Here is a 19,097-nt window from a genome sequence, read left to right as displayed (position 1 = left end):
TTCCATCCATTGTTTCTTGTCTTGCCTTCTGGCGCTTTGGAAAATGGGTTAACCCACTCTTCTTTGTGGCAGCCCCTCAAATATTGGAACACTGTTATCATGTCACCCTTGCTCCTTCTTTTCACTGGACTAGACAAACCCAATTTCTGCAACTGTTCTTTATATGTTTTAGTACTCGGCCCCCTAATAATCTTTGTTGCTCTTTCCTGCATTCTTTCCAGAGTCTCTACATCTTTTTTCATTATATGGTGAACAAAACTGGATGCATTATATTTCACATGATCTTGATTCTATCCCTCTGTTAAAGCAACCTAGGATTGTGTTGGCTTTTTTTGGTGGCTGCTGTACATTGGTGGCTCATATTTAAGTGATTGTCCACTAGGACTCCAAGATTCCTCACAGTTCTGCTATTGAGCTAGGTTTCATGTAATCTGTAGCAGTACATTTGATTTTTCTTGCCTAAGTGTAAAACCTTACTTTTCTCTACACTGAATTTCATTTTGTGGATAGAGCCCACTAGATGCATAAATATGGAAATATCCACTCGTTACCACAAAATTGGTTGTCCATACTACCATCAGTTTTAGACCTTGAGTCGTATACTGTACTAAAAGGAAACATCTTTTTAATTAATTTATTCGAACTTTTAAGTAACCTTTACTTTTTATTTTTTAAAGCAACCTAGAACTAAGCAGAAATTTCCTGACAGTGAGAACAATAAACAAGTGGAACTTCTTCAGAAGTTGTGGGTGCTCTGTCACTGGAGGCTTTTAAAAAGATACTGGACAGCCACATATCTGAATGGTATAAGGTCTCCTGCCTGAGCAGAAGGTAGGACTAGAAGACCTTCCAACTCTGTTATTCTATTCCATTGATAATGATTTTATGTAGAACCTATACAAAAGGTTCCAATAGACAGTATCGCTAAATTATTCAATTGTTTTCTTTAATTTCTTTAATTAAATGCTATTTTAGTTCATTGTGCTCTTTATTTCTGATTTAGGAAATGAAACAGCATGGTCCAGAACTTAAAATAACAACTATGTTTTCATGTGTATTCACATGAAATTCTGTCCAGTACCTTTCATCTTTGGAAGGGTTCAGTAAAATTAGAAATATTAACCCTGCCACCCTACTATTAACTTTTACATGTAAAACAGTGAGTAAAAATAACAAGATCTTCTGCTCATTCCATTCTCATTCTTGAACCCCATGTACACTCCAATTTAGAGATACTTGTCAGGAAAAGTAAATTCACAGACCATATTGTTTCTTGAAAAATGACAAATAATCAACAATTTTATTTATAATACTAAAACCAATACCAGTAATTTATTAAATCTCTATATTGCCTTTCAACAACTTTTTAATGGGATCCTGTTAATGCATGTTTAGGAAGATTACATAGCAGAAACCATCAGTATGACAGAAAAGTGAGTGAAGGGTGCTTTCCCAAAACTTAATAGGTCTGTAGAACTCTGATCATATTAACATTGTAATGGGTGCAATAGCTTTAGCTTGAAAATGGAAGGATTCAAATATTACTGTCATTGGACATAGAGAAAACTTTGTTCGACCCATGGAAGCATGGGCAATATATTTACGATTCATTTTGATATTTCTCAAAGGGTTGCATCTTGGACAAAGATGTTATACACCCTAATCAGTGTTGTATAGCCTAATGAATTATATAATATAAATGAGTACTATGGCACATGTAAATTGATCTCTTTGTTCACTTATAATTGGACATAAGTTTTAGCTTTGCACAAAGGTTGAAATAAACAAACAAAAGTTTCCCCTTGAGTTCAAATAGAGAATTATTATTTTGCCCTATTGATTTGCAGTCATGGCTTGTTGTTAAAGTTCTTATTAATTTATTTTACTAGTGAAGATACATTTCCCCTACCAGAATAAGTCCAGTCCAAATTCCTCTGGGCAGAGTTTTAAGTCTCCAATGTGCCTTATGCTTTGAATCAGATATGAAAGTAGAGATCAGACTCTGGCTCTAAACATGTCTTACCACAGGGTCTTGCCCTCTTGAGGATGTCATGGAACTGTCACTAAAAGAGTTCCCTTGTAAGCAAATTATAGACAATTTTCCTCCACAAAAATATTGTACTAAAAAGCAGCTATGTTCAAGAGATGTTGCTCATTAACAATGAGATGTTTCTCATTGTAAATGTAGAATGCTAAATTGATTTAGTTCTTAAAAGTATCTGTGGACCACTGCATAGGCTATCTTATAAAATGTGCCTCATAACTCACAGAATTAGATCATTTAGGATATAGAATAACATATCCTGGAAAGGTGCGGTACTCTTTTTTCAGCAGTGCTGGCAGGTTCATATTTAAAAAAACCCTATCCAGTTTAATTGTATCATGAGTACTATGTACTTACCACACGTTTCGCTTAAATGTCTTTTCTTCCTTCCCTCTGAGAACAGTTCAGATACTTTTGCCATACTTTGATGTTTAGAACTGGCTTCATATCCATGGCTCAACTGTTGAAGAGGAGCTTTAATTTGATTAAAAACTGGGATTAAAAAAAACATATCTTTAATATGGTTCTTTTTCTATTTAAATCACACAGAAAATGTTTAACTTTTAGCAGTATGCTTTTAAGACATTGAATTATTTTAAGCCAAAAATACATCAAAAGTGGTCAATGATTTCAGTCATAATTTATATATGGGCACAATTTATATATATATTTTCTTTGCTGTAAAATTTATTAAATACAGAAGGTCATGTAGAGATTTATTTTAAATCAAACTGACTTAAGTAACTTAATATATAAATTGATAATACTATTTTAGTATTATCAATTTATATATTTGAAAGATGATTTGTTCACCAATCAGGAAAATTCTTTAATAGCAACTTCTAGTAAAAAAAAATCTGGTTTGATATATTCATTAGTGTAGAGGAAGTACAAATGAGAGATGAATAAATCTCATTTTCCGAAGGTGCATACGATATAAAAGATTTGGTCAGACCTTTTTCTGATGCATTTTCATCACAAAAATGAAATAATGATCTCAGTTCAAAGCAAGCAGATTTTGCAATTGTATTAAATACTAGCTGGATACCTGTGCTTCGCGATGAAACTTTGTGATTGGGCTATGCAGGATAAATTCGGTTCACAATCCTTGGCTCAGTGGTGGTCGGTGATTGAAACACATAAGGGTTTCTTTTCTTTTCTTTCCCTTCCCTTCCCCTTTCCATTCCTTCATTCCTTTCCATTCCTTTCCTTTCCTTTCCTTTCCTTTCCTTTCCTTTCCTTTCCTTTCCTTTCTCCTTTCCATCCATCCATCCATATCTATCTATTCAGCAAAAGCGTTGTAAAATACAATCCTCCAACTGTTGTCCCAAAGGTGCTTTTTTTCAGGAGACAACTGGACTTTCTGGTTTTTCTTTGAAAATGTTTTGCTTCTCATCCAAGGAGCTTCTTCAGCTCCGACTGGATGGTGGGTAATAAAAATACTACAACCTTTGATGCCAAAGTAACTTCCTGTTTGGAAGTGTGGTTTGCATCCTTTTAGAGAGCCGTTGAGACAACTTGGAGGTTTGTGTGTCCTCGGGTCACCTGAGTGGTGCAAATGGCTGTGAAGCTACTAAGGTAACAGAATGTGAGGCAACTGGCAGTTGGAATGGAGTTCTGTTTAGGTGGGGAGGGGGAGTAGAACTCCTTAGCATCAGAGCGTGCTAATTACTGTATTAAGAAATACTAATGATCTGATGGTCATTTTGAAAAATCCTTTCTTAATGAGCACCTAGAAGCCAAGAGGAACATACGTGCCAAATTTCAAGTTTGTAGGTTTTACGGTTCTGGAGATTTCATGATGCTGCGTGGATGGTATTTCGCTTTTATATATATAGACTAGCTCTTATCAATCAAAAATATAAAAACAAAGGAAAACCAATGAACTATTGAATTAAAAATAGTTATTTTATACTTTTTTTTATACTGCATACCATTAAATGGAGACATTTTGAATGCTAAACCAAGAGCAGCGCCTTCAAAAGTGTCACCTTTGATTTCATATTTCTTGAGTAAAGTTTTAAAATGAACATGTAGAGGAACATCTGCAAAAAAAATTTAAATAATAATTTCATTTATTTATTTAAAACATTACATAGCTGTCCATCTTATATATAACCCTGGGTGGCTCAAATTAGTAATTAAATAATATCAACAATAAAACAACATGATACATAAATATATTAAAACTGTAAATATTAAAAACCTGGCATCAAATTTTCGCTTACAAACCTTGTTATTAATTGTATCTCTGTTTATCTAAAACAAGTACCATATTGTTCATCTTTAAATGTCTAAAGAGTCTAACAGAGTTCAACACATAGCAAAAACAAGAGATATTGTCATATTGTGTACATTTCAGCAGGTTTTAAAATTTATAGATTAAAATTTGCAGGAGATATGATGAAAATCTACATCACATAAATAAAGGCCTTAACCATCCTAGCACTTCCTCAAGAGACTGTTTCTCCAAAGGCAGAATTGAGCTAGTACTGATCTAATGTCTTTATATTTACTTTTATCAATGCTTCATCTGTCTAAGTAGATCAGCAAACAATCAACTAACATTGTTGAAATTGATCACATATTGTTCAGTAAGTATGATTTTTACTTGATACATCAGAATTACATTTTTATCTCACACAATGGAATCCATAAAGTATAATTGCTAGTCCTCACTTATTTATAAAATTATGGCCAGTCCTTATGCACTGGGTTCAGATCAATTATCAACAAGATCAACAGGTTCAAATAATAGTAATAAATTACTAAAACCTATGCAAAGAAATTATGGAAACTGTTCAGTTTTGAGATGACTGAGGAGGATATGACAGCATTTTTTCTGATGTTGCATCCAGATTTTGACACATATTCTCTATCAGCCCAGTGACTGAGACTACAGAATAAGATATAAAAACTGAAATTTGCTTTGAACATTAGGAAAAATAACTAACAATATAAACAATTCTATAATGGAACCAATTAATTAAAAATGATATGAGTCCTTTTATTGGATGTGTTCAAATATAGACCATACAAACTATGAACACATCAAAATAATTACTTTGCAACTGCTTTCCTAGTCCATGATTCTTACACACCAGATAATATTTGTTGATTGAACCATGATTTTCCAGTACACGGACAAAACTAATTAGAGATTTGATTATCATAACAATCAGCTTTAAGAAAATGTTCATAATGATTTTCACACTATATTAAGATTTTTAGAATAACTACTCATGCCATAGCGGGTAACAAACTTACCTGAAGGAAATGATAAAACAGGATGGAATGAGGTGTCTAGTTCCAACATGAGTTGTTTGTGTATACTAGAATTGGTGCTAAACTCGTAACTACTTCTTTTGCTGCTTGCAATCTCTTCTGTATTATACAAGGTACTGCCCTGATGCAAAGCCTATAAAATGGATATAGATTTGAACAAATGCAATATTGATTTGACCAATCCTAAACAAACTAAGCTAAAACTGAAATCAAATCCAAAAAAACTTCTTCAATGACATAGTTCTACTAGATTTTGATGGGCTATATTTCCCTTAAAAAATGAACGGTTCATTGTTTGGGGTAATTTGTGCTCAACTTTTTTCTTAAATAATGACATTACAATGAAACTAAACTATTCTAATTGTATTTGTTTTCTAACAACAATGGATTTGGCCACAATTACCAAGCAATACATCTAACCTGAATGAATATAAAACAAATTATTAAATTAACTTTTTGTTACTATACATGCATACAAGTTTTAATAAAAAGTCATATATGCATAGAAAATGTTTTAATAATGTTATTGAACCTTTAATTTACCATCTTATATGTTGTGATCCTGCTGAACCAAAAAAACTTTTTTTTTTGCTTAATTAATATGCTCTTTGTCTATCTTTTCTCCAGAAATTCCTAACTGGTGATCACAGAATTATAGAATTCTTTGTTGGCCAAGTGTGATTGAACTCACAAGAAATTTGTCTCCAGTGCATAAGCTCATAATATACATATAAAAAACAAGTAATACGTCATAGATCATAATGAACAATTGATAAATCACAAGAAACCATTTGGAGAAGATAGGAAAGATGAGAGGATGAGAAGAGACAGTGATGTGGGAATTACGGTAAGTGTTCAGCAGATTGATGGAAAGGGGACGACGACTATCTTTGTATCTAGTAGTTTTGGCATGCAATGCCCTGTAGCAGCATCCTGAGGGGAGAAGTTGAAATAGATTATGTCCAGGATGTGAGGGGTCTGTAGAAATTGAAGTCTGTATCTGTCCTGTTCGGTTGCAGTGCCAAACCAGACAGTTACTGAGGTACAAATGATGACATTCCTCTGTAGAACTGTATCAGCAGTTCCTTGGGCAATCTAAGCTTTTTGAGTTGACTTAGGAAGAACGTGTATTCTTCCTAAGAGATTTTTTTTTAATCAGAGAAAACATTCTAGATCGAACATGTAGCACTACTATTATATCATAATCTGTTTTCAAACACAATACAAAGGACTTATTCTCTCTTCTTAAATATTACAATGCCTTCAACAACAATTAATACATTGTTTGGTCATTTGACTATATTAAGAAACTCTAAAAATAGTACTAAGATAAAGTAGAACACCTTCATAATGTATTGTTGTCTCTGCAATCAACCCAAATCTATTCTATATGATCCATCCTCTTCTGGATGTCTTTGATATAAAAGACACAGTCCTCTAGTAATATGTAAGATCATTCTCTGCAAAAGGTACAATCTATTTTGACTATTCCAGTATGGCTTAGATTATTAAAAACACTTAGGCAATTAATTCTTGCTACAGAGTAACAACAGCACCTTGAATAACTAGACCACCACAAATATACAATCTTATTTAAAAATATAAGATCTTTCTGCAAAAAGCACTGTAGGAAATCTCTCATACTTTACCATAGAATTGTGTGGTTCAATCTAGCTCTAGAGAAAAGTCTTCTAAGGTGCTGAGGCATGTAAATTATTAAAAGCTTTCTACCTGGAAATCTGATTTATGTTGTGCCAGCCGCTTCAAAGACTTGGTACACTTAAGATATGCTATGTCATCATGGATAGTGAAATCCAGGAGCTTTTGAAAATTTAGCTAGCTCTCAGGTCTGCTTGACCTGGGAAGTGAACAGAAAATCCCTATGAAACAGTATGACTAGCAGTATGACAAGAAGTGCAGAACTGCTGAAAATCTGCTCTTCAAAAGACAGCTTTTATAGTCTGAGTCCATGGATGGATTCTGCAACCAGCAATTAAATAATTGTTAGATGACTTTGTATTGGGGGTATTCCCAGCTCAGCCTTTAATGCAAAGATGGATAGCCTAAAAGCTAGATATTTTAGGAACCTTATCTTTCTACATGAATCTGCTAATCATCAGAACACACTGAAATAATCCTTTCTCGTGTCATCATCAGATCTCAAATAGAATAAATAGGAAAAAGCCTTGTTCCATCTGATTTCTTTTATTCTGACAAGGCTAAAAATTAACTAATACCTGATGTGCCTTTCCCTCTATTTCTTCCTTGCAATAACATGCTGTATACCTTAAAAAGGAATCTACTCATTAAAGTTCATGTGACTTTTTAAGAAGGGGGATCCCTTTTTTCTCCTTCACAGGGAAATCTGAATTTTTTTTTAATAAAGAGTAAAGAGTAGCTGTGCTTGTGAGGTGAGTGTCTGAATCATTTTGTTGTGTTACAGACTTAACTAACATTAAGTGGTTTTTCTATTGCAACACACCCAGAAGGGTGGTAATGTTAACTTATATTTTGAAAAAATCTTGGCTATCAATTCATAAATTTAAAACATAGTGGTGGGTGATTTTTGTTATAAAACGATTCCATCGTAACACACAAACACAAACACTCTTACAGAAAATATTTGAATGCCGCTAAAGGAGTTTTGTTACACTGAATAGTTTCTTTTCATACAAAGCATAAATTGAATATTGAGTAAAAATTGAACCTGCATGTTATCAATACAAAAATGTTGTGGATTCTAAAGTTCAGGATATATGTTTATTTTGAAAGAAGTCACATTGTCCTTAAAAAAACAGGTTTAAAACATGTGAGTCTGGATGTGGCTTAACAGTCATATTTCATCTGGGACCTTCAGCTTTAAATAATGAACCAATTCTGTCCATATTTAGAGAACAGCAATCTGGAATTGGTGGCACATATAATGATAACCTCAAGATTGGATTACTACAATTACCAGTACTTCTTTCTAAGTCAAATGCTGTGGTCTTTATAAAAGGTTTTTAGATGATGAGCCAAAAGGGCACTTTTAGAACTTTTCCTTACATATGAATCTTTTCTGAGACTGCATCATGGCTCCCTCATCACTGTAGCAGCTCCCTTACAATGATAATAACACATAAATTTGCTGTTAAAGTTAATGAAGTCCATGTTCTTATATCTTTTTATATGGGGTTGAAGTATGGTGTTTTAAACATGTATTACCTTTACAACAAACACATTTGTGTCACTTGAGTACATTGGATATAGCTAAAAGGACTCTAAAAGCTATCACTGTTAGAGCTGAGTTGGGAATACACTGCATATGTTTTGTTACTGATTTAAAAATTAGAGGGTATAAAACTTGGTGGAAAATTACTTTTAGGGAGATTGATATTCTCAAAATTATACTTGATAGAATAAAGTTCAATTAGCATTTATAACTAACTAACAAGTTGTATCAGAAGTTGTGGGCTTCCTATGTCTTGTTTAGCTATGTTTGGACAAATTAAGAAACTGATGCACAAAGATGCTCAGTAAAGTTGATATGCCAAGATGGATAAGCTACCACAAACATAATTTTGAAATTGAAAAATATATAATTACAAAAATGCCCTAGTATCTAAGAAGGATATTTAGCCATTAGAGATTTGAACAACTAAAAACATTGGTACAATATGGAACGTTAAGTTAAATCTCTATCAAGATTCTCAATCATTCAGGTCAGGGTTGTCCCAAAGGTGCTTTTCAAAAGGCAACTGGACTTTCTAGGTTTTTTTCCCCTTGAAAATGTTTCGCTTCTCATCCAAGAAGCTTTTTCAGTTCTGACTGAAGGTTGGGGGAATTGATGGGGAGTAGAAGGAACATTCTATTCCCCCACCATTCAGTCAGAACTGAAAAGGCTCCAGTTGCCTTTTTTAAAACACCTCTGGGTTTGGATGAATCCCCTATCATAAATGTATATGTGTTTGAGGTATAGGAGAAACTGAGGATATAATATATATTGTATATTATTTGAATATCAGTTGTTTCCATGAGACCCATATCTCAGAACATATTTTAAGTGCAGAAACAATACAAATATTACAAATAAAATGGCCCCCTTTTTGAATAAAACAGTGCAATTGAGAGCCACATATGTCAATATAAATGAGATAAACTATAAAGTGATAACCTATCTATTTTGGTCGTAAGGTGGGAGAACTTTAATTGAAACTCGTTAAGTTACAAAGCCCTCATCCTGGATCACCCCAATGCACACATTAAATGAATGTAGGGGTGAATGCAGGGGTCATTAAATGTGTACGGGTGTCTCAGGGACACCTGCCTTGCCCCCCCCCCCCCCAGAGATAAGGGTGATGCAGAAGGCGCTGCTTTGCCTTGTTTGAAACCTGACCTGGAAGGCAAAGCTCTCTTCGGCCTCCCTCTGCATTGCCCTTTTAACACTTGAATCCTTCATTGTCTGTTTTCCATGTCACTGCACAAGCTCCTGTTTCTCCCCCTTCCTTTAAAAACTTTTTACCAGGAAATATAGAAACTGCAAAGCACAAACCACGGCTCATTATACTGTTTTGAGTTAAAGAGGCCATATAGAAAGGCAGAATGCGGGGAAAATGCTGCTTTGCTGAGATCAATTTCCAAATGGCTGCTCCACATGGCCCAGTAAGAATGGCACACAATACTGAGTTCTGCAGATTTCTGCAAGGTAAGCAAGGATTGTGAGGGGTGGAACGGGGGAGGGGAAGGGGGGGAGCAAGCCCAGTGCCTTTGGGGACCTGGCAGATCAAGGATGTGGGGGGAAAGTGATAGATCAATGTGCTTCAGCGTCTCTGCAACATTATGAAGTTGCCCGATCATTTGTAAATACGAATGACCGGATAACTTTTGTAAAATTCTTATCTTCTAATCATGGTTGTACATTGCTTTTGAGAGCTCTGTTGTAACTTTGAACAGTCATTAAATTATCTGTCGTACCTTGAGGATTACCAGTATTGTGATATTGCCTTATGGCTAATCAGTAAAATATTGTTATGGATAGATTTTTGTGTTTCATGCAAAAAAATCATCCTAAGAATCAAATTGCTTTTTAAAAAGTTACACAGAATCTGAGAAGCGATAAAATGCTTCTAAGCTGATAAATAAGATTGCTTGAAGAACTTATGAAGAAGTAAACCATTTTTTTCCTGACTTTTGATTTAAAAAAATGAAACGAAAAGTTAGGAATGCTGACTGCAAAACAGAAGATGGTTTCTGAGACTACCTTTATTTATAACAACTTAAATATTCTTTGGACAGAATTGCATGTAATCTTCTGCAATATATGCCTAATTTTGGCTTTGCATGTTTGATTCTTACTTTAAGGAAGTACAGAATAATATGAATAACATTTGTTCTTTCACTGAATCTAATTAAGATATGACATTTGTAAGACACATGAAAGTCTTATGTACAGCCAGCCTCACATTTATCCTACATATTCAAGGCTCTCACAAAAACAGACATAATATGCAAAAATAATATATATATATAAATCTTAACACTATATTAAAGAAAATGGAAAAACATCTGCACCTGGTTATTCAAAGTAAAAGCTGTGTTCATTCTATATGGCTTTCTCCTCTGGAAACTCAGAAGTGGTCTAGTGCGAGCAGATGTGCTCATTAGAGCAACAGTAGGTGTTTTCAGTTTCATCTTTTCTTTCCTCCTTCTCTTCGGATGTTGTTGATCAGCCAGGGAACTACTAGAAGACGAAATTTCTTCCTTGTTCTCTGATTCTCTGAAATATACCTAACTATTATCCCAGGTTGTGAAGAATATTTTAAAAAACCCACACTTCATAATAATAACTTACAGTTAATATTAATTTAAATATATTAATGTAAAAATATATAGTTGTATCAGAATTAAGTAACTGATTTTATGAACTATAGCAATTGTGTTACCATACATTTTAAAGTAATATAAAGAAGGGAGTGGTCTTTTCTTTTGTCCTGAAAACAGGACAAGAAAAAATGCATTGAAAACAACAGGAAAGTAGATTCAGGTTGGAAATTAGTAGTAATTTCCTGATAGTAATCAGCTACTAATAGTTTGCCTCATTAAGTGCTAAGTTCCTCTTCACAGAAAGTCTTCAAACAACTGTTGAACAACCATAGATTCAAAATATTTTAGCAGATGCATTGAGCAATTGTTGGACTACAAGAAATAATTTCCAACTGTAAGGATCCATGACAGTTGTTCTTTGGTTCATACATTCTTTTTTTTTTTACTTAATTAATATATGCATAAATAATATATGTTGTTCAGATATATTGCGTTACATTCCAGTGTGAATAGTAAAACATGAGATTTTGAATCTTTGGATACAAAATAATTAATTTCAGTGCCTCTAGTTTCCTTCTCCCACGAACAAATTCATCCATTTTCTACACTGGGTATGTCCACAATGTACTTGAATTTGGTGCTAATTCCCCTTGCTGAGTCACATGGCTCAAAGTGACTTCCCACTCCCCACAGTTCTTGGCATCAAAATGGTCCCTCTTCTTAAGTTGTGAAAAAGCCACCGGAAAAAAAGAAGCAGATGACTCAAAAGAAGAGGTCAAGTAGTCAAATGGTCAAGAAGAAAATAAAAAAGTAAGAGGATTTGGATTTTTCCCCCTCTGTATAGGGATCATACTTGAACCTTGGCAGCCACTGAAATTCTTTGGTATCTAATTAGTTTAGTAAATATTACTTATTTGAAGTTTTGGGAATTCTTCTAAGTTTTCCTGAATAGTTACTTCTGCTCAGGGCATGGGTGTCACATTGTAGTCATGTGACATATTGTGACCTTCTCCCCTTCGCAGAGATGGGGTGGGCGTGGCCTGCGTGTGACACATCTGGCCCACGGGCCGCCAGTTTCCCTCCTGGCTTAGGAAATAAAGCCTGACATGTGTAAAGTAATGACAAAAAAGGCCCTAACCACAGATTGTTTAAAAATCTTGAGGCCTGTTCTTTAATGATCAATCAGTTAACAGGACCACATATAATGAGGGCCACCTGTAATCTATACTAAGGGTAGGCAATGCAGTGCTTGTGGGCACCAATATGCCCATATAAGTCTTTTGCAGGTGACAGATTCCTGTACCACCTGCTTTTTTATTTACTGAAACTAAATGTATAAGTTGTCATGATGTAAATTTAAAGCGCAAAACTCTAGCATCATCATTATTTACAGTAATCCCCAGACTTTGGTTTGTTATACTGCTCATTCTTGAAATGTGTCCATTACACAGAAAAGAATGTTAATCAAAAACTACTCAATGACTGCATATCTCCATGCCCTGAATTATTGGATAACTAATTGGAGTATTTTTTTAAAAAATATTTCTCACCTTTATTATTTTTATAAATAATTCATGGCAGCAAACATACCTAATACTCCTTCCTCCTCCTATTTCCCTTGTAACAACACTCTTGTGAATTGGCTTGGGCAGAGACAGAATAACTGGCCTATGGTCACCCATTCAGCTTTCATTTATTAACATATTTCTATTATTTGAGTTCCTTGGAAACAGCAAATTGTAAAAGTGAATCTTTTAGCATCTTTTTGGGGAGGAGGGGATGATGTTTAGTCAAGGTAATGCTGTCATTTTATATATATGCCCATATATGCTAAACTTACCCCAAGGTTAACCTTTAGTTTTCGAAGTGCTACCTACCTTAAGGAGATGCCATTAACCAATTCATTCTGTTTACAGGTTTTTGAAGAAAGTGAAGATGATGTTGGAGACAGATTAAGGGGAGCAATTAGACTGCTTATTATTTCACTCAGCTGAGCACTCTGAATGGTACAGGAAGAAAAAAATACATTCAATTTAATATACTATAAGTACTTAAAACCAGTTGTGTCCATATTACACCTAAACTCCATGCTTTATAACTGAACCTTACCAATATCAAGAGTTAATTTGAATTTTTAAAATGCCTTGCAAAATAAGACCATATCAAATTCAAATCCTAAAGAGATTTATGAAAATTTAGAAGACATTGATATATGCAAAAACCAAAACAAATTACAACTGTGATGTCCATGTTCCTTACCCAGAAATAATCACTGATATCTTGAGGTGGCAATCCATTATGGCTGCTAGCATATGATTGATTATTAAGGTTGTTTTCTGATACAAGCATATTTGAACAGTTGCTAATCTTAAATTGAATACTACATGTAAAGCTCAAGGAAAGCCAAGGTCAAGGATTGTAATTCTCTTTCGCCATAAATCTGAAATATTTCTTTTTGTGCTAATAAGCATTTTACCAATAAAAGACCTTGAAAATGGTATAAGCAGAAATTATATTTCATTCTTGCAGAAAATTAATGAAGACATAAAGAGACAAGTACAATTCAAATCTAGAATCTTCCTTAAAACTCCCCTCCTACTGATACATTGCCTGTTAACTATACAGGTAGTCCTCGACTTACGACATTAATGGACTCTGCCCATTCATGCTCGAAGTCGAGGACTGTTAAATGAAGCACCTAACTAATGACCTCCATCCTTGCTTTCCCCAATGAATTTGTTAAACAAATGCACAGGTTGTTAGGTACAGCATGGAGTGACTCAGAGACAGGGGAAACTAAGGGAGACCTAGTGCAGGCACTCCCAGGAGGCCTCCCCCTCCCTCCAAGATATCCTATGGCCTGCCCCTGTCTCCTGGATTCTCCAAAGCCTTATGGGCCTCCTCCATACCCCACCTCATTACCATTCACTTTCTTACATTTTGATGAGTTCAGGAAGTCAGGATAGAGAAGGCCGCTCCCTCGCTGGACCACGTGGCACAATCAAGAAGAAATCCAGTCACTTTTGTTTCCGTTGCAATCTTTTCCTCTCCAGCCAGCATAAACTACTATTTCTTCTTAGCTCTACCAGTGCTAGTTTTATGCCAAATTGCAGTGGTTTACTCTGGCTTGGGAGGAAAGGATTGCCATGGAAACAAAAGAGATCAAATTTCTTATTTTGTTCTATCAGCGCAAGACTGGTGTAAAACTAGTGCTGTTAGAGCAAAGAAGAAATCTGATCTCTTTTGTTTCCATGTAAATCCTTTCCGCCCCAGCCAGGGTAAACCATCATTTCTTCTTAGCGCCACTAGTGTAAAACTAGCATGGCTGAGCTAAGAAGAAATCGTAATAGTTTATGCTGACTAGAGAAGAAAGGATTGCAACAGAAGCAAGAGAGACTGGATTTCTTCTTCTTGCTTATGCCAAATGGCCCAGCAAGCAGCCTTCTCTATACTGACTTCTTGAGTTTGTCAAAAAGTAAGCAAGTGAATAGTGACAAGGGAGTGAGAATGGGGAAGATGGTAAAGCAGGCCAACATACTGGGTTCTGGGGGCCTCTGAGGACCTGGCTGGGCAAGGTGGGAGGGAAATAGGTGGCTGGGTATGCTGCAGGGGGAGGAGAGGGACTGCAAAATTTGTAAGTTTGTAACTTTGAAATAGATTTGTATTTAGTATTTGGGGTGTGTGTTGTAACTTCAAACATTCATTGAATGGACTGTCGTACCTCAAGGATTATCTGTATTGTCACCACTTTTTCATCTGGGAGAAATACTTACAAAAGTATAAGTGTTTTTATGGATTATGAGTTAAAACATAAATGATTGAAAAATCATTTAAAATATGAAAAAATACCTGTTTTTCAATATTACGAAGAAGCAAAGTTGGACTGCTGGGTGACATTTCAAAATCATGTTCTGGCCAAACATCCTGCCTCTGTAGGAAAGTTTGTGAATTCCCTATAGAATTCAATGCCTCTTGATCTGGTAATTGTGTACGTTTCTTCAAGATTTCTTTTGGGACTGAACATTCTTCTAAAATCACCATTCCCTAGACAATAGTAAATGAACACAATCAGACTGATAATCAGAGTCACCTTGTAGGGTAGATAGGCTACATAAAAATGAATTAAAATAAATAAAAATCTGAAATGTAACACTTAAACTCCCCAAAATATTAATTGAAAGCTCCACAGAAAAACTAGGACATTGCTGGGGCAGAAGAGTGATATCAAATAGCTTCTTATTTAATTGTATTAACTAAAATAGCAGGAAATAGTTATAATCTATTCCATATAATCAGTTGCATTAAATATATATCTTAGTTCTGTTCAAACTTCAAAACCAATCAGTTTTGAACACGGACCTTAAGGGACGACCAAACAACCTGTTCCTTACATAGAAGTCTTATTATATTCTAAATTGTTTTGCATAAAATTGCCTATATCAGATTTATCGGCGTATAACACGCACTTTTCCCCCTGAAAATAGGGGGCAAATGATGTATGCGTGTTATACGCGATATAATGTTAAAGCCTTCGGTGAATGCTGCTGGGATCGGGATCAAGGACACAAATGAAAGAAGGGGAGGGAGGAAGCAACCGAAGCCTGTCCTTCTCTCTGGGTCAGCTCTCTCAGTTGCTCTCTCGCTCCTCCACCAGCACAGGAAGAAACTGCTTCAAAGAAGCGGGGGGCTTTTCCTGTCGCCTCTCCCCCCCCCCACCCGTCCGCCCGCCCGCCCGCCCGCAGTGCTCCGTTCTGCCTGCCTGCCTGCCTTCGTTAATGGTTGAATCGGAACAGCTTGGCTGAGTAAAAGAGGCGAATAGTTATTATTCTCAGCAGAAGCTGCTCCCAAACAACCAGAAACTAAGGCAGGCAGGCAGAATTTTTTTAAATTTTTTTTCCTGAAATTTCCCCCTTAAAATGAAGATGCGTGTTATACGCCTGTGCGTGTTATACGCCGATAAATACGGTATTTAAACTATAATTCTTCATTGCTTTTCTCACTGATTTACATGCATATTTATATCTTTTTTTAATTGCCAATATCCTTAGTGATCAGTCAAGATAACCCTTAGTTACTGCACTTTTTTCCTGGGACAATTTAAACTGGAAAAGTGATGCTGAAATAGCCCTGCAGCAAGATATCTTTAGTTGGGCAATCCACACAATTCTAGTGAAAAGCAGAGCCTTTCAGTTAAACTCAACTCCTAGTGACTTTATGGATATATCCATGCAATTTTCTTGTCCACAGATATAGTTTGCCACTGACTTCTTCGGAGATGTTTTTAAACTACTCAATCTAATTCAGTTTTTCCCTGAAAATAAGACCCAGACTTGTATCTTTTGGGGCTCCAAAATAAGCATTAGGGCTTATTTTGAGGGAAAGACGCTATCAGGGTGATCAGTGTGACTGGGCATCCCACTCCCCTGGCGCACACACAAGACATGGTGAGCACGTAGGGGCCGACAGTGTCCAGTAACTGCTGCAGTCCCCCAGCCCTTGGTCGGTGCACTCTGGGGCTGCGCAGCCTGCGTAGCGTGGGTGAGTTGATTACCTGTCCACGTGGAGGCAGAGATATGAGTGGAAAGCAGGTGATCCTGACGCGGCACACAGGCCGCAGCTAAGCCAAGAGAAAGACTCCTGTAGCTGCCCACCCCCTCTGTCCTACCATCTCTTGGCTTGCCTGCAGCCCACACAGCACATCCGGATTGTCTGCCTTACCCCCGTGCCTCTGCCTCTGTCTGCTGCCAATGCCGCCGCATAAAAATGAGTCTCTCGTGGCTGCCCACTCCGGCCCACCAACTCTCGGCTTTCCCATGGCCTGCACAGAGCATGTGCCTCCCCCACCTCTGCCTGCTGCTTGGACAGGTAATTAACTCACCTACATTGCACAGGCCGTGGTTGCTGCCGGACACCATCAGCCTCCACTCCTCGGCAACTCTGGTTCTGGCCACACCCACCCACCCACCCTGGCTGATGACTGGGGCTTATTTTTGGTGCAGGGCTTATATTAGGAGTATGCTAAAAATCAGGCTATGGCTTATTCTCTGGTTAGGTCTTATTTTGGGGGAAACATGGTATATAATGGCTGATATACACTGGAGTGTCTCACTAAAGAACTAATCAGGCCTGAACCTCCTTTGCTTCTGAGCCAGATGAAGTCAGCCAGAAAAGGACACACTATTTCAGCTGGGATTTATTTTATTTTATTGTTTTTGTTTGCTGATATACAGTAATATTCAAACTTCTACCACTCTCAGGAAAAAGATGGAAATCCTGGGAAGAAAATTTTCTTAGTCCTCCTCTGGACATATTGATTATATATAAGTACTGATACCGTATTTTTCAGAGTATAAAGCACACTTTTTCCACCCCCAAAAGGGGGTGGAAATGTCTGTACATCTTATACAGTGAATGTTGCCGAAGTCATGCCCACCCGCCAGCCCCCATCCTTTAGCCTCTTTCTCCCAGCAATTTGCTTCCTTGAAGCAAACAGTCTGTTTCAGCTTCAGCACAGTCTGATTAGCAGAAGCAGCTGACTGTTGGTTAGATCAGTCTCCTGACAAATATGCTGTGTTGAAACTGAAACAGGCTGTTTGCTGTTTGCTGCAAGGAGGCAAATTGCTGGGAGGCAGAAGCAGATTTTTTTTTTCTTGTTTTCCTCCCCCAAAACTAGGTACGTCTTATACTTTGGAGCATCTTATATTCCAGAAAAATACGGTAAGTATCAGGAATTAAATGACTTTAATTTTTTTAAATTCTTCCTCATGCTTTTACAGTAAGTTAAAAACTGAAAATCTAGATTTACTGTAAGTAGTTAGGAACCAAAACATAATGTAAGATGTTGTAGTCAAGCTGCTAAATATATAAAACTGTTTCTGTTTCTCTGTGTTTCTCCATGATTTCTTATCAAGTACTCCAGAAAACAATATTATAACCAATGCAATTATAGCAACTAAACATAAAATTAAAAATGTATAACTTTTCAAGGATCGCATTACTATACAAGTTGGTCCTTATTCAGGCTATAAGCTCTTCCATTAAACTTTGAACAGAAGGGATATAATTTCACCATCATCAAATCCAATATCTACATTTCCGATTATTCTTTCATTTGTCACAGGGTGCATAAAAATCAATGATTTTTTTAATTTTTTTTAAAAAATCAGATTTTTAAAATTTAAATCGGATTTTATTTTTATCAAATTTATTTTAATAAACTGCTTTTGGAATAAAAATCTATCTAAAGATAGTTTTCTATTTAAGATACATTAATCATTTAGTTTATTCAGCATGAAATGGAGTTTAGTTATGTAGCATGAGGCTGTATATTCTGCAATATTGGGACTGTCGGTGAATCAACATCAGGTCAGAGGAGGAGCCATTGCGGGACAGAGTTGCTCTTTAAAAATTATGATTTAAATCGAATTGATTTAAATCAAGTCTTTTTACTAGTGATTTAAATCGTGATTTACATCAAATTCACCGATTTGTCATTTTAGATTTCTCAAAACATTTCTGTATAGAGTTCATGGAAAATACCTATCAACATTTTAACATTTTTTTTGAATAAATACTTTTAATTAATTAATAATACCTTGGTGGCACGAATCTGTCTGTGAAGGTCAGTAAGTTGTTGAATTTTGTATTCCAGCTCAGAAATCTGATCCTGAAGCCATGTCCACTGACAGCCAACTTTAGCTCTTTCTACCAACCATTTCCAGTCAGATCTACAGTTACTGAGAAGATAGAACATTGATTAGACAACAGAAATGATTTTTGTTCATTTTATAAAAATAACTTATGTATTCTGAATCTTTATTTGAAAACCACAAGTCTTTTAATAAATTAACTGTGCCTGGTTATTACACATCTATTTTTAATATAAATAGTTGGTTTATACTACCGTAGTCTAGACTTGAGACTACATATATATTCTGCATTATTATTTTGATGTATATTCAATTTT

The 19,097-nt window shown here is 35.8% G+C and overlaps 2 protein-coding genes across 14 annotated transcripts in view; one reads left to right on the top strand and one right to left on the bottom strand.

The window, feature by feature from the left end:
* The window catches only part of RPE (ribulose-5-phosphate-3-epimerase), a 53,797-nt gene extending 34,802 nt beyond the window's left edge, over positions 1 to 18,995 (top strand). Inside the window, exons 6-9 of one of the 4 annotated variants that reach the window (XR_015746510.1) lie at positions 11,825 to 11,941; positions 13,048 to 13,137; positions 17,805 to 17,848; positions 18,783 to 18,995. Coding sequence is in view for 2 of the 4 variants with exons in the window: in XM_087949703.1 (XP_087805829.1) it covers positions 11,309 to 11,377 (69 nt within the window). In the remaining 2 variants the exon portion in view is untranslated. The other 3 variants (XR_015746511.1, XM_087949707.1, XM_087949703.1) reach the window with 3 other exon arrangements.
* Positions 1 to 19,097, bottom strand: part of KANSL1L (KAT8 regulatory NSL complex subunit 1 like) — a 58,576-nt gene that overhangs the window by 24,493 nt on the left and 14,986 nt on the right. For 6 of the 10 annotated variants that reach the window (XM_087949665.1, XM_087949649.1, XM_087949671.1 and 3 more), the window contains 7 exons: positions 18,726 to 18,867; positions 14,981 to 15,175; positions 13,009 to 13,130; positions 10,880 to 11,084; positions 5,312 to 5,462; positions 3,979 to 4,089; positions 2,402 to 2,536 (listed from right to left, as the gene is read on the bottom strand). In XM_087949665.1, coding sequence (XP_087805791.1) covers positions 2,402 to 2,536; positions 3,979 to 4,089; positions 5,312 to 5,462; positions 10,880 to 11,084; positions 13,009 to 13,130; positions 14,981 to 15,175; positions 18,726 to 18,867 — 1,061 coding nt within the window. The remainder of the gene's footprint in view (positions 1 to 2,401; positions 2,537 to 3,978; positions 4,090 to 5,311; positions 5,463 to 10,879; positions 11,085 to 13,008; positions 13,131 to 14,980; positions 15,176 to 18,725; positions 18,868 to 19,097) is intronic. The other 4 variants (XM_087949673.1, XM_087949643.1, XM_087949678.1 and 1 more) reach the window with 2 other exon arrangements.

Source organism: Notechis scutatus, chromosome 1 (genome assembly GCF_049901735.1).
Source record: "Notechis scutatus isolate UNSWTSFEM ecotype Mainland chromosome 1, rNotScu1.2, whole genome shotgun sequence".
Classification (NCBI taxonomy): domain Eukaryota; kingdom Metazoa; phylum Chordata; class Lepidosauria; order Squamata; family Elapidae; genus Notechis; species Notechis scutatus.
Note: the sequence above shows the minus strand (reverse complement) of the source record. Positions and strands in the feature narration are given on the sequence as shown.